This window comes from Chiloscyllium punctatum, chromosome 10 (genome assembly GCF_047496795.1).
Source record: "Chiloscyllium punctatum isolate Juve2018m chromosome 10, sChiPun1.3, whole genome shotgun sequence".
NCBI lineage: Eukaryota > Metazoa > Chordata > Chondrichthyes > Orectolobiformes > Hemiscylliidae > Chiloscyllium > Chiloscyllium punctatum.
The window spans coordinates 60,769,352-60,785,190 of record NC_092748.1 but is presented as its reverse complement, the minus strand read 5'-3'; the positions used below and the strand labels follow the sequence as shown (position 1 = coordinate 60,785,190).

Sequence of the window (15,839 nt, the reverse complement as noted above, 5' to 3'; positions counted from 1 at the left end):
ACAGTTAGTAAGTTTGCAGATGACACCAAAATTGGAGGTGTAGTAGACAACGAAGAGGGTTACCTCCAGATTACAACAGGATCTGGACCAGATGGGCCAATGGGCTGAGAAGTGGCAGATGGAGTTTGATTCAGATAAATGCGAGGTGCTGCATTTTGGGAAAGCAAATCTTAGTAGGACTTATACATTTACTGGTAAGGTCCTTGGGAGTGTTGCTGAGCAAAGAGACCTTGGAGTGCAGGTTCATAGTTCCTTGAAAGTGGAGTCACAGGTAGATAGGATAGTGAAGAAGGCATTTGGTATGCTTTCCTTTATTGGTCAGAGTATCGGGTACAGGAGTTGGGAGGTCATGTTGTGGCTGTACAGGACATTGGTTAGGCCACTGTTGGAATGTTGCATGCAATTCTAGTCTCCTTCCTATCAGAAAGATGTTGTGAAACTTGAAAGGGTTCAGAAAAGCTTTACAAGGATGTTGCCAGGGTTGGAGGATTTGAGCTACAGTGAGAGGCTGAACAGGCTGGGGGCTGTTTTCCCTGGAGCGTCGGAGGCTGAGGGGTGGCCTTATAGAGGTTTACAAAATTGAGGGGCATGGATAGGATAAATAGACAAAGTCTTTCCCTGGGGTTGAGGAGTCCAGAACTAGAGGGCATAGGTTTAAGGTGAGAGGGGAAAGATATAAAAGAGACCTAAGGGGCAACTTTTTCATGCGGAGGTTGGTATGGGTATGAAATGAGCTGCCAGAGGAAGTGGTGGAGGCTGGTACAATTGCAACATTTAAGAGGCATTTGGATGGGTATATGAATGGGAGGGGTTTGGAGATATGGGCCGGGTGCTGGCAGATGGGACTAGATTGGGTTGGGATATCTGGTTGGCATGGACGGGTTGGACCGAAAGGTCTGTTTCCATGCTGTAAATCTCTATGACTCGAAGTGACGCTAATACACAAGCAAAACCATCACATTAACAACCATACCCTCCTCAGTCTGGGGAGCTAATGTGTTTTCATCATAAATGCACAAAGATCCAGTCAGATACAACCCTAGTAAGTGCATCTTGGCTCTCAATCTCAGATTTGAATTTAAAAGTTGCCGAGGTGTTTATTTTGGTGAGATTCTCAACCCTTTTTCCCAAATGCAATAGCTCCAAAACTTTTATAACCTTAAATTGAAGATTCCATAACTTTTTTTTAGTTAGGCATTTCCATAGTGATTTGAAGTTTACTGGATTTCAGTTCCTTTGACAGGTTTAAATACTCTCTCCTCCTTCACCTCCTTCCACTGCTCTAACAGTTAATTTCTCCCTCATCCTAATCCTCTCCGTGAAGTTTCCTCCTCATCACCCCAACCCATCCTTACACTCCATTTTTTCCTCTTTCTTTCTTGATAGACAAAACTCCCAGAACTATATAAATTCTCCTCTAGTGACTCCTTATTGCCATTGCCTACTTACCTGACTGCTTGTGATACCCCTTTAATGACACTAGCTTCTCCCACTCACTAGTGAACCTACCACTACCAAGAGCAGGCGAGCTTGTAATTTGAGAAGTTCATTCCTCTCAATTTCTTTCCTGTTTAGCTTATGTCTGGTGTATTTTTTCTGGTCTCCCCTTTTGAGTGAAGTTTCTTGCGCGATTTGAGTATTTTGGGATAGTTTCACCAGTTGTCCATGTGTATTTTGTGCTCTGTGATGCTAATCTGTTTGGCATCATTCTGTTACCTTTGTTTTGTCTCTGCCCAGTATCCTGATCTCCATCTTTGTTGGTTGACTCTTTGATTTTTTTTTAACTTACCAATTTTTCTGAAGGTGCTGATTCTTTCTCACTCCAGTATTATTCATGTATGCACACAATCTTTCTCACTCAAGTATTCATGTATGCACACAATCTGTCATTACTGACAGTCAATCACAGGCACATCATGGCTGACTTTAAATCATTCTTCACTTATCATCTGACTTGCAATAGAATTTGCTAGACAGACATCAAAATTCTGGTTGTATTGAAGCTGATACGACTGAAATGTTTCTGGGGCCACTTTATCTGGGATCAACTATTACACAGGATAAATTTCAGAGCTTCCTTGTCTATACTCCATAGCTACCCAATAAATTTGAACAAAAACTGAACCAAAATTTATTAAATCATTTTGACCTATATACCATTATTAGTTTCATGTTCTTGCTGGTTTTCTTTAGAAAGTATGTTTGTATTGATTAGAATAATATTCTCTTTGTAAGCTCTGCTTATCATTTCAAGGTTCTATCGAGATTCAGTTTCTCAAATTATGGATTGGAATTGATTAGCTTTAATCATTGCTCCACAACTCTGGATTATTATTGTTTATTAAACTGCTTCAGTGTTTTTCACTAGTTTAATTTATGAGTACCCATATGTAAATTCTTGTCTAGCCACTTGGTGTCTCTACAACTCCTTGCAGTTGCTTTCTAAGATGGCCTCTTTCTGAAAGGAACTGTATCTCCTATTTGTTTTCAGTATTCTCATTTGTAAATTTGTTATCACCATGTCTTTACCAAATGTGCTTCATTAGATGTAAACTGTGCCAGTCAAACCATTGACTGAACTCCTGTGCTCACAATCCAGTTGCTACAAACACGTGAACAATTCAGTGCCATTCATTATCAAAAATTGCTTATTTGGCAAGTGAGTTATTGCATACTATATTTTATGGCCATTGTCATTTTGATTATCACCATGTACATTTTGTAAATCTGAATGCAACTGTCATGTTTCAGGTATTTGGTTTAGAGGGCCTTTATGCTGCCAGCAAGTTAAATTTAATTCTACAGAATTTGTAGTGGTGAGAATTGTGGGTTAGGGTTGAAACAGGATCTCTGACTTGTATGCTGGCAATGAAAGCAAGTTTAGACATTGAAGTATTTGAGCATATCTGTTCTGGTTGAGTCAAACAGTACTGATTATTAGTTAGGCTAGTGTCATACTGTATTTTGTTTGATTACTGATATGCGAAAAATCACAAGTTACTTTGCAAAAATATTTTCTGGAATTGCAATTTTTGTTCAATTGTATCTGTATCCTACAGAACAATCAAACTACATTTGCATTCACCCTGCTCAAAGGCGATTGTAAATCATTTCTACTTATAGAAAAATTGAAGGTGCAAACCTAAACGAACATGCAGAGCTAGCAAATAAATGGGAGCATGTTGTTATAACTCTGTACAGTTATACCTCTGGAGATATCAGGGACATTTATTATATTGTAAGGGGCCATAAGATTCATTTGTCTTCATTGAATGAGTGTTTTTGCAGCTGACCTGAATTTGTAGCTCTGGTATTTAAGGCACTCTTAAGCATTTTTATTTACTGAAAATGGCACACTAAATATTTGCATTATGTGTCTAGCCCCATGCAGATAGTGTGGTTTCTTAACATTGAGTTTGCGAATGGGTTCAGATCATTTTTACCCTGGCTTTCCAGGCTGAAGAGTTTCAAGATTTTAAGAAAGTACTTGCAGAAGATCCATGTTCTTTGGAAGCATCCAAGTAGCTTCGAAATCAACGTTTCCGGCAAAAGCCCTTTATTCCTGATGAAGGCCTTTTGCCCGAAACGTCGATTTCGAAGCTACTTGGATGCTGCCTGAACTGCTGTGCTCTTCCAGCACCAGTAATCCAGGATCTGGTTTCCAGCATCTGCAGTCATTGTTTTTACCATGTTCTTTGGAAGTCCACTTCAGAAAATGGAAGTACTACAAAGATTGTTATTTCAGCTTTCCACATGACCAACTCTAAGGCCAAGAAAGAACACCATGTCCAGTTGTGTGGCTAACCGCTTGCTTGTGACCTAGTACCAAAGATCTCAGCATTCTTGACTTATCTACTGACAACATCTCCAGAACCCTAAACCTAAGGACAAGATAAAAGGGAACCCTGTCGAAACTGTTGGGTGCTACCTGGGGAGTAAAGCCAATGCGCTACAACCATTTACACTGTCAACTGAAACTTTTGATTTGTTCGTTAACTTTGACAGTGATCTATAACTGTTAGTCAACCATGCAACTAAAAAAAGATGCTGAGTCCATTTATTATTTATTTTTAACAAGTAAAATTACTTGTGGTTTAGTGCCAGCAGTTATAATCCTTTTCCACCTAGTTTTATTTAGTACATTTCCAAATGGGTTGAGAAGGATCCATGCAAGCTAATGAAATTTGATTGTACAACAGTGTGGCAGTATTCTGGGTGAGTGACATAATCAATTTAGTTTGCTGGTAAGGTGTCTGGCAGCTTGACCATCCTGAAGATATCTATATGAAGGACATGAATGAAGGCCACTTGACCTGGCAAACTATATCCAGAGTTGATGTTTTGAGTATTTTCACCTGCATTTCTCTCCCAAGTAAAGTGTTGATCTGTTTCTTCAAAGTACCAAAGCTCTATTCTGTAAGCTCAGGTCAAAAGTGAAGTATTGTTAATGTCCATATAAGCTGTTGTCTCTCTTTTCAGTTGACATTCATCTAGCTCCTTTTCACTATGTCATTGACTTGTTAGCTTAAGGAATGTTTGCCCAGTATCAAGCTTAATGGTTGAGCTATGATTTGTTTATCCAGACAAATGCGAGGTGGTGCATTTTGGAGGATCAAATTTTGTGTGACTTATTGTACATGGCAGAACCCTTAGAAACATTAACCTACAGATGGATCTGGGTGTGCAGGTCCATGGCTCCCTAATAGTGGCAGTACAGGTGACCAAGATGACTAAGGTGGCATATGACATGTGTCTTCATCAATCAGGTCATGGAGTACAAAAGTTGGCAACCACATTGTAGCTATGTAAAACCCTTCTTAGGTTGCATTTGGAGGATTGTGTGCACTTTTAGTCGCTAACTACCAGAAGAACGTGAAAGCTTTGGAGAGAGTGCGGAGAAGGTTAACCAGATGTTGCATGTTCTTAACTTATGAGGTGTTATTAGAGGTAAAGTTGAAAAATATGCCAAATTTGGAGTATCCAAGGTGTATCTTTGCTGGATTTATATGTGGCTTCCAGCTGATGGCAACTGAGCTATTAGCAGAAAGCACCTAGATACTACCACTCCGTGCGTGAAAAATGACCCTCACACATCTCCCTTAAACTTACTCCCTGTCATTTTATCCTGTGCTCCCTTGTAATTGAAACTTCAAGCCTGGGAAAAAGCTTCTGACTATCAACCCTGATTGATGAAGGCACACATGTCATATGCCATCTTAATCATCTTGGTCACCTGTGCTGCCACTATTAGGGAGCCATGGATCTGCAAGCCCAGATCCGTCTGTATGTTAATGTTTCTAAGGGTTCTGCCATTTATAATAAGTGACACAAAATTTGATCCTCCAAAATGCATCACCTCACATTTGTCTGAATTAAGCTCCATCTACCATTTCTATGCCCAAACTCCAAAGTATCTATATCCTGTTGTATCCTTTTACAATCATTGGTGGAGCTGCTGATGGTGCCAAGCTTCATGCCATCAGAATGATATACAACAGATAAATGTACAATTCAAAACAGTTGACAATATTTGCAGCAAAATAAGTACAGTGCATAATAATAGTTTCTGTTATTGGGCACTATTCCAACTGGAGTACTCTAAATGAAATTAGGGGTTGTATCTGTTATTTGACTGTGCTCTCATTCCACAGAAATAGTTTACCCATCAGTCTACTTGCATGTCTGTCTCTGCCTCTGCGTCCTGACTTCACTTCGATCTCAACATTCTATTTGTTCTGCAGCACGATGTTCCCTTGGTGCCATTCATGAGATTTGAGTGCTCCTACAACTTGCAATACCTCAATACCTGCATCATTGCTTTCTGATTTTCTAAAAATGTTGAACTTGCCTTATACCTTGTTTGCTGGCATGTTTTATTAAACTGCAGCCCCCATTCCCAGCATGAGCTGGGATGACAAAGATTTTACTATTCTGTATTTTTTTCTCTATCTTTGAACAGATTAATTGGTTCCTGTTGCTTTGTTAAACTTGAAGTTAGCTTTTACAAGCTGACTAGGCATGTTTAATTCTCCAGTTGGCTATATCATAGAAATAACAAGGTTTTCACTAGTAACCAGGTTTTTGCCAATATATCTGCACTCTTGTTTTATATGCTGACTTGCACAGTGGGGAAAGTAGAAATAAAGATATGCTTTTGAGACCTGGAAGTTGTTTAAAGATTGGTTTACTCATGGCTGGCAACTTAATTTTTTTTAATCAGGGACCGCACAAGAAGGAAAGAAAGCTTTTGTTTTAAAAGTAGTGTGGGAAGGAATTTAAACTTTTATTGCATTTTGAATGGAAATATATTCGATTGTTTCTTAATGTACATTTAAGTTAGTGATACAATTAGAAAAATCAAAATTTAAGACAAAACAAATTTTTGTACCACTAGTCAATCCTCGGGTGTTTAACAGTGGGAAAAGAGATTGCAAAATGGTAACAGGTTAACAAGGACATTAAAATAGCAAATGAGATTTTTTTGAAAGATATGATTGAAATGTTAGGAAGTCATGTTAAATTTGTGCAGAAACTTTGTTAGATTTGTATTTACACAACAGGAATATGTAATACATTTCATGTTACAATGATTTATAGATGCACTGACGAAGGTCTAAAAGAAAGTTTTCTGGTATAATACCAGAACTGAGAAGTTACAATTGTTGGAAAGATCAATTCAGAATCGGGATCTTTCCTCTAGAAAAGTGTGAGGTTACCTGCTATAAGCCTTTAAAATGAAGTCCAAACAAACCAGATATAAGACCTTCTTCAATAAATCTGAAAGGAAGCACAGGAAAATCTCATTTATCCAGAAAATGGTTATAATGTAAAACTCTATAGACAATTGTCAGATGAAGCAAGTTATATTAGATGTGCTTAAGGGAAAGCACATGAAAGAGTAGTGAATAGAAGGACATGCTGATTAAGCTGAACAAAGTATTATTAGGAGGGACTGGTATGAAGCATTAACACTGACATGTATCAGTTGGACACATGGTTTGTTTGTGCTGTTCGTTTTACATAAATCTGTATAATTCTATACATTTAACCATGGCTTCACGCTAATCAAGTTTGCTTTATCTAATATATAACTATTATGTTATAGCTGATATGTTACTTGTTTTCTAATGCATGATCAATCTTCTGTACCTGCTGAATCAGCATTTCACTGTCCATAAAATTGTCACTTCACAGCTTGATTTACCAGCCTCTGAACAATGCTACCAATTGGGCCCCAGGTGTTTGACTGTTGTCAGCATCTAGTGCTCTGGGCTCTCAAAGAAAAAAATTAAGTTAGGTTAATCAGAAAGTAACTTGTATAATTTGAAAAAAGCAGACAGAAGAAAGGGGAAAATTGGGTAGGAACAATCCATTAGAATACAGGAGAGAGAGCCAGATTAGGAGAAAATGAGGCAGGGATAAAGCTTAATATAGATACAGATGAAGAAATTGAAAGCAAAATGGGAACAGCACATGTGACTGGTAAAAGCTTAAGTTCGAACGGTGCTACTGGAAATTTGAAGTTAATTTAATCTCAGTTGTGAACAGGTACTTCCTTCAGAAAGTCCCTGCTAACTATTATTAATGAATTGCAATCATGTTGATTTGTATATCCACAGCAAAGGCATTGTATTCTGCCCTTCTCATCAGATTCTTCACAATTGTTCCTTGGGAACCTCTCCAGATTTAAAATCTGAAAAAGTGATGACCTTAGATTAAAAAGTGAGCGATAATCAAGTACACCAGGGTTACATTTCATGGTTTTACAGCTGTTTTATATGGAAATGTCTCAAACGTTCTTTTCACAGAAGTCACCACTTTATTTTATTGTTACTTGCTTGCTTTTGTTTGTTTAACAAATGTTTTACATCCGGATATAATTTATGGTGATTTTATTTTAGCCCAGACTGTGGTGGGCATCTGGAATTGTCTGCCTGAAAAGGTGATAGAGGCAGGAATCGCAGTATTTGAAGTAGTATTCAAACAAATACTTGATATACCATAGCGCACAAAACCACAAACCAAATGTTGTGAAATGGAATTTGAATAAATAAACAAAACAGAAAATGCTGGAGAAACACAGCAGGTCTGGCAGTATCAATTGAGAGAGAAACAGTTAATGTGTTGAGTCCACTGACACTTCAAAATGATAAGAGCTACGCAAAAGTGCTATTTGCCTGGATCAGTGCAGCCCCATCAATACCTAAGCTTGACACCATCCAGGACAAAGCCCGCTTTGTTGGCACCACATCCACTCCCTCCTCTACTGAAGCTTAGTAGCAGCAGTGTGTATTATCTACAAGATGCACTGCTGAAATTCATCAATAATCCTCACACAGCACTTTTCAAACCAATAACCACTTCCATCTAGAAGATAGTAGATATATGGGAACACTACCACCTTCAACTTCCCCCTCCAAGCTACTCGCAATCCTGACTTGGAAATATATCACTGTTCTTTCACTCTCTCTGGATCAGAATCTTAGAACTGTCTCCCTAATGGCATTGGAGAGTCAAGAAACAGCTCGCCACCACCTTCTCAAGGGCACCTAGAGATAAACAATAAATGCTGGCCAATCACTAATGCCCACATCCCACAGAAAAATCAATAAATTAAAAATAAATGGAAAAGTTGAGACTGATATGGGCCAAATGCTGGCAAATTGGACTGGGTTAGATTGGGATGTCTGATTACTGCAGATGAGTTTGACAGATGGGTTTGTTTCAGTGCTGTACAACTCAAATCAACTGTATGTTGTCATTTACTGTGAGTAGCAAATTTAGAAAACTCGTTGAGTGCAGTGCAGGTTAGTCACTGCACCATCTGGAAGATGTGGGCCTCAGAATGAGAGAGAGAGGAGGTAAATAGAATTTAGAGTAAATAGGTGTTGAAGTCCAAATTTATGCGTTTAACCATAACCCTTGATTCCCTAGAACATCAAGCGTCTGTTGAAGTCAGCCTTGAAGATATTCAGTAACCCAGCCTTCACTGTTTTCTGAAGTACAGAATTCCAAAGATTAACAATACATTAGGAAAAAACAATCTTCTTAGCCTCCATCTGGCATGAAAAACATCTCTTATTCTGAAACTGTATGTCCTAGTTTTAGAATCCCTTAGAAGGGGAAATTTCCTCTTAATAAACTCAAGCTCCCTCACCATCTTGTTTGATTAAGGTCAGCTCTCAGTCTTCTTAACTCCAGTGTCTACAGGTCATTCTTTCTTGATGAGACAACTGCTTCATCCCAGGAATCAACCCAGCCATCCTGATCTGAACTTCCTCCAATGCAAGTATATCATTTCTCGAAGAGACCAAAACATTACTAAGTACTCCAAGTGAATTCTATTTCCTATACCTTAAACAGTTGCAGCAAGATGGGCAATGGCTTAATCCAATCTTTTAGAATGTACAACACAACCTGGTAATTATTAATAATTTTAGTCTGTTTAAGATAGGCAACAGAACGAAGAACAGACCTTTCCAGATCCCAAAGAAGCTGAACAAGAGAACCCTGTCAATTAGAAATGTATATGCAAATGAAGCACAAGTTCCATTTATTTGTGGATAGACTGCTGAAGGTGATTCAATACACAGGCACTAAAGTTGGATATGAGTGGTTTAAGGGACATGGTGAGTGAGAGAGCAAGAGCTACTAAAAAATATATTCCTGGTGGATGAGTGAGACTGTTGATATTTTCCACCCCTTGCAGTAAAACTTATCTTCTGAGGAAGGGTCAGTCGTCCTGAAACATTAACTCTGATTTCTGTCCACAGGTGCTGTCAGAGTGGCTGAGCTTTTCCAGCAATTTCTATTTTTGTTTCCGATTTACAGTGTCCACGGTTTTTTTTTAATTTATCTTAATTACTTGCTGTACTTGCATGCTGAATCTTTGATTTGTGTACAAGGACAAGCAGGAGACACTTCAGCATACTGCAGTCTCTCTCCATTTAAACAATATTCTGTTTGTTCTTGCTTCAAATGTGGTCAACCTTTTTGCTCCTTCCTTCCAAACTGATTCTCCATCATGATCTATTAGATCCATAATAGACCTTTATTAACAGTGTTACTCCACTTCCTTTGCCTAGTTTTTCTGGAGTTGGTGCAGCAGCAAACTGCTGTTCCTGTTCTGCCCACTGTTTTTTCTGTAGCTCAAGTCTTTATTTACAGGTCATGCTCTTATCTGGTTCTCTTTAAAAAGTTGCAGTTGGAGCTACCTCCAGTATTGCACTCAGGCAGTGCATTCCAGACTTTGATCACTTTCTGCATAAAAAGGTTTTCCTTGGGTCACTATTATAGTGTCATAGAGATGTACAGCATGGGAACAGGCCCTTCACTCCGACTCGTCAAAGCTGACCAGATATCTTAAACTAATATAGTCCCACTGCTAAATTACTATCCCCTTATTCACGAACCTTCCAGAAGTGCAATGGCCTGAAATGGTTGCAGTACTCTTGTTGAGGATGAGCTAATGTTTCAATTTTCTTGCTTTTGTACCCATACCTCCTAATTATTGATAAAGATCCGGATCCCATATGCCCTTTGTTTTTAACTATGTTCTCAATCCTCCCTGTTAGCTTCATTGATTTGTACATGGGTACCCCAGGTCTCTTCACTTCTGTTGCTCCTTGTCTATAATCCTGGGTCCATGTAATGAAATGTATCTATAGGAAGGACAGACAAGCAATATTTTATCATCAGTTTAACACCATTTTATGAATGGACTGTAATTAATTCACAACATTCACAGGAAGTTAACTAAAATAAAACTTAATGGAAATTTTCATAATATTCTATAATCTAGAGAAGAAGACATTTTAAGTAAAAATATATTTTTGGTTAGTATATTTGTTATACTCAACCAATAATGTGCTCACATTTTAGCAAGGATCACTGGGTTTTGGTCGGAGTATGAATCCTGGTTCCTTACCATGATTCATTCCTTGCCAGATGTGCTAAGCTGAAATGCACTGTGCTGCTGATTTGGATCAACAAAATCCTTCAAGCCTTCCTTATATTCTTAATTTAGTACTATATCTCAAGGTTCTTTCAACTTGCTAGGCAGTGAAAATATTGTAAATTTTCCACAATTGCATCTCCATGACTCCAAGTTATAGCATTTAGGAATTTAATTGTAAAATTTATTACAAAGTAAAATACAAATTCCTGGAAGTGAAAAATTAATTTGCTTTTAGATTTAAGATGTCAGGATTATAATCATTCAAATGTGATACCTATATCTTCTTTTAGACCCCAGAAAAGAAACAACCTGACTCTGCAAGAGGAAGAAAACGCAAAGCCGATAACCAGAGTGATAATAGCCAAGGTAAGAGGTGTTGGGGGACAAAAGTCCCTGAGGTTGCAAATGGTAGGGGGGGGGAATCTCGATGTTGAGAAATCAGTTTTTTGATTTAAAATATCCAGGTAGGGTTTTGAAACAAATTTCACTACGACCGGAAAGGTAAATTGACATTTGAAAAGTGCTTGCTTCCCACTCTTCCATCCCAGTTGCTAGAAGGACTCTAGTCTTTGCTTTTCGTGTTCAAGAGGAAATATAGATGTATGGGTGTCAGACAAAGTAGGAACTACCATATGAAGTGTTGGTAACAGAAGGATGTAACATGTAGTGACTGAAGTGTTGATCAAAAGCTGTGCTGACATTTGAAAGGCTATTATGACAGCTCATCAACCTGACATGGTTCGCATATTATTTAGGGCATTGTAAGCATACTGAAGAAAAAATTATGATGTAGGAAACAAATGTCCAGAGGGAGTGAAGTACAGAATACTGAATGAATTTTGATATCCGACAAAAAGAATTGCAGTTTGCTCCTTAACTCCAGACTACCTATATTCCACAGTCCTTTCAGTATTCAAGTACCTGAAAATAATGTTTGATATAATATATTTTCTCAAATTATGATCCTCAACAACATTTGTGTAACTCTGGTGTGGATGTTTGGATGTATTAATTAAAAACATGGGTTTAATTTGTTCAGCCTCCCAATGTTTTTGATTGGTCTAGACTAATTATGGTCCAGTCCAAAGTCATGGACAAATGCACAGAGCAAGTTGCTGCACAAACCAGTAATTTTCTCTTCTTTTTAAGGGCTCTGTTTAAGCTACTTTCACTATTTATTCTGTTTCTTTCTGCGACCAAACACCAGTCACATAGTCTTTCTTAACTGTCTAACCAGCACCATTTTGACTATGCTAGGAAATTAGAGAGGAAAACTGTTGTCTCCATTAGGAAGTGATTTTGATTCTACCTGTACAGTTATGTGTATTTGTGACATCAGTGGAACGGAATTAATCTTCAAATTGCTGATGTTGGTGAAATGTTATCATAGCTACTAGTCAGAAGTTGTTTGCAATTTCCCTAACCATGGTTGCTACCACATTGCTTTGGTGCTATGTGATTTCAAGTTATAAATAATGGCTGTACTAATTGCACTTGTATCATTAGTATTTGACATCGCTGCATAAGAGTGCTTAGTGCTAATTTCTTCAAGGTATTTATTCATTAACAGTTTTCTTCTTAAGGCAGGGCAAGTAGGTGTCTGCATAAAATCATATAGCTTTGTCATGTTGAAGTCTTCAAATAATTGTGCACAATAGATTCTGTTGGGCACTTGAACAATTATGACAAATGAATCAATGGAGGATTGCGATGGTTGCCTCGCTAAAGGTACTGTGTAAAATATTTTGACAGTGTTCAATTCACTATAATAGGAAATTACTTAAATATAAGTTCATCCTTGTCAAAACTTTGCTCTTGACTATTCCACAGAGATATCGAAGAGAACATTGATCTTCAATGAACAAAAACATCCCCTGATCAATTGATGAATGTTTACCACTATTACTGTTATCCATACTTCTCTTTCCAATGTGACAACATCAAGTACTACTGCTTGGCTGTGTGTTTTCCAGTGCTAAAATCTTTTATCGCTGTTGACCAGCTGAGAATTAGGTGTAGGTTTCTAAAAAAAAACACGTTTTTCATTAAAAATAGGTACTTATGATGTGAGAAGTTTTTTTTCTTTTGCCATCTCTAAACTCTGAAAAGGGGTCTTTATACCACTATAAATGCTGCATAGAATGAACCAAATTAGAAATAGAAAATTAAAATCAAAAACCAAAGCAGCGGTTCTGTTTGAAATGTGCTGTGAGTTCACATTGCGTGAGTTCACGTTGCATGAGTTAACAAGGTAAATCTCTATCTTTAAGTATGCTCAGCAGATCAATAATAGGGGCTCCTATTCTAATGTATATTTCAAAACCTAACCATCTCAAATTTAACAGTTTATGTAATCCAGAATTTTATTGGATTGACTATAGTGTTTCTCAGTCTCCAAAGAATTTTGAATGATATAGTATTTAGATTTAATTGGATAGCTATCATTACTTGGTCCCTTTTTAACCTATGCACTAGAATCTTGCAGACTTGGCTGGATTTTAATAATTTAGTAGAATCAATATTATATGTTGTGTGTGATCAGTGTGCTGTCCACCTATTATTTATATGATAGAGTTACTATGAAATGTGTGTGTATAGGGTATCCTGCAAGTGCAGTAAAGTTATCAGCGAGTGTATTTGAAGCATTGAACAGCACTATGTCTGTTGAAAAATGATGCTGTTTAATGCAGTAGCCATCTGAAAGACCTTAGATTGTAGTGCTGACTAAATTCAAGCTTTAACTTGAGTATCGATAAGTATGCTTGGCATGAACAGTGGACAAATCTGTAGGAAGAGTGATTATGACCTTCCTGATGAATTTGAACATAATTGGATGATTGTTTGCATAGAACAATAATATTTCAAACCTTATTGTATGGAGCATCTATACCGATACTGACACACTCCAAGAATTTCTCTTGATTTCTGAAAGATCTTTCAGGTACTCTCAGGAGAACAGTATTATCATTGCAGAAATTTTCTTCTTTGTGTACAGCAACAGAAATATTATGTTGATCATTCAATGGATGTATGAAAATTTAATAAGCAGCAAGACATATCAACAACATTTAGTGAAAATGCTATTTGTTAATGGATAGTGGTTTCAAAATCTAGAAAGACAGCCAATTTAATTGAACTTAACCAGCCTTCGCACAGCATCTTCACAACATAATAAAGTTTAAAATATTGTATGCGAAGAAGACCAATACTAATACATTTTTTAAAAAACTGTGAATAGTACTACGAAAAATGATGAAGTGAGAACCGTTTTAGAAGGCAATCAAAACATTTCAGGAGAGGTATATTTATGCACGTGGATAAGATGGATAAAACTGAAAAAAAGGTGAAGTGCTAAAACATTTAAAGACATGACAAGAAGGAACACTGGTTCAGAAAAAGTAAAAGGACAAGGAAAGCAAAATGAAATTATGCATGGAATATAAAAAAATTCTGTAGACAAATAATACAAAAATATTCAAAGGTAGAGATAGTGTCACTAAAGAATGCACAAGGTAATTTGAGGGTGATTAAAGCAAAATAGCAAATTGGGCCGAAGGGTCTGTTTCCATGCTGTACAGTTCAATGACTCTATAATTGCTTTTCTAAGTATTTAACAAGCCATTAATAAATGGTCATCATGCAACATTATTTTATCTCTCTATGACATTTAACCTGGCAAGAGGGAGATTGCATCAATGCATATTAACAGGTTAGAGAAGAGCAGTCGAGCAACTATTGCATATGTATATGATTTAAAAATACACTTGAAAAGCAAATAGAACCAGCAGAATTGCACATAATTAACATGATTCCTTTTTTTTGAAAAGGAAGATGGAACAATTTCAGTGAACGGAGGACCAATTAGCTTAACAGTGGTGATAGAACTGATGATGGTACTAAAAAATGTAATAGCAAAACGATATAGAACCAAGAAGGAATGAACAGCAGTCAGAGCAGATTTCGAAAGGAAAACTTGTATTTTTATCCATTCATTAGGATGTGGACATATTAGCTTTTATTGTCACGTGTGTACTGTGAAAAGTATACAAGTCGCCACTGTGACAATGTGCCCCATTTAACAAGGCTATCCTTGTCTTTTGAGGGGGGGGGGGGGGGGGGTCATAAAGGCACTGGTGCTGAAATGTCTGAACTGGCTATTTTAATAATGGCTAACAGATACTGCCTAAGTTAACAATCTGAGGAGGCTTTTGGGTTTTTTTTAAAAACACTTGTGCGTTGAAAGGGGAGCGGCCAGTTCTCCTAGTTCAGGGTTGGGTTTGGGTTCCCAGCTACAGTAAAACCAGAGAAACCTTTGGAGTAAAAAGAGGTTCCATGCTGATTCTGTTTCTCCCTCTTCCCCCTGTGTCTCTATCTCTCTCATGCACATCTCCGTCTCTGTCTCTCTCTCTCTCTCACATCTGTCTGTTCTCATGCACATCTCTCTCTCTTCCTTTCTTTCTCTCTTTCTTTCTCTCCTTTCCCACAACACTAGAGAAAACAGCCTCAGCCTACTCAGCCTCTCCCCATAGCTTTGTACCTACGATGCTGCTGTAAATGGTGTTATGAACCCGTCAAAACATTTCAAGACGGTAACTTAAACCCTAACTTTTCTAGTTGTTTTAAGCAGATGTAAAAGTGGATAATCCAGGAGCAATGCAGCTGGTCAAACCACTCAATTTTAAACAAAACAGAATTCATTTACAAACTATCGAATGATGTACAAACAGAATGTGGAATAACTTAACCCATCTGAAAATCCTGGTGTTGTGTGATTTTTAACTTTGTACACCCCAGTCCAACACCGGCATCTCCAAATCATATCTGAAAACCTGCCTGACACAATATCCCCTGCAATTTAAAGAGCTGTTCCTATTTCCTGCAA

At 37.6% G+C, this 15,839-nt stretch overlaps 1 protein-coding gene across 4 annotated transcripts in view; it reads left to right on the top strand.

Moving 5' to 3' along the window:
* Nucleotides 1-15,839, top strand: part of LOC140482220 (serine/threonine-protein kinase tousled-like 1) — a 142,258-nt gene that overhangs the window by 45,360 nt on the left and 81,059 nt on the right. For all 4 annotated transcript variants that reach the window (XM_072579319.1, XM_072579317.1, XM_072579316.1 and 1 more), the window contains exon 5: nucleotides 11,248-11,323. In XM_072579319.1, coding sequence (XP_072435420.1) covers nucleotides 11,248-11,323 — 76 coding nt within the window. The remainder of the gene's footprint in view (nucleotides 1-11,247; nucleotides 11,324-15,839) is intronic.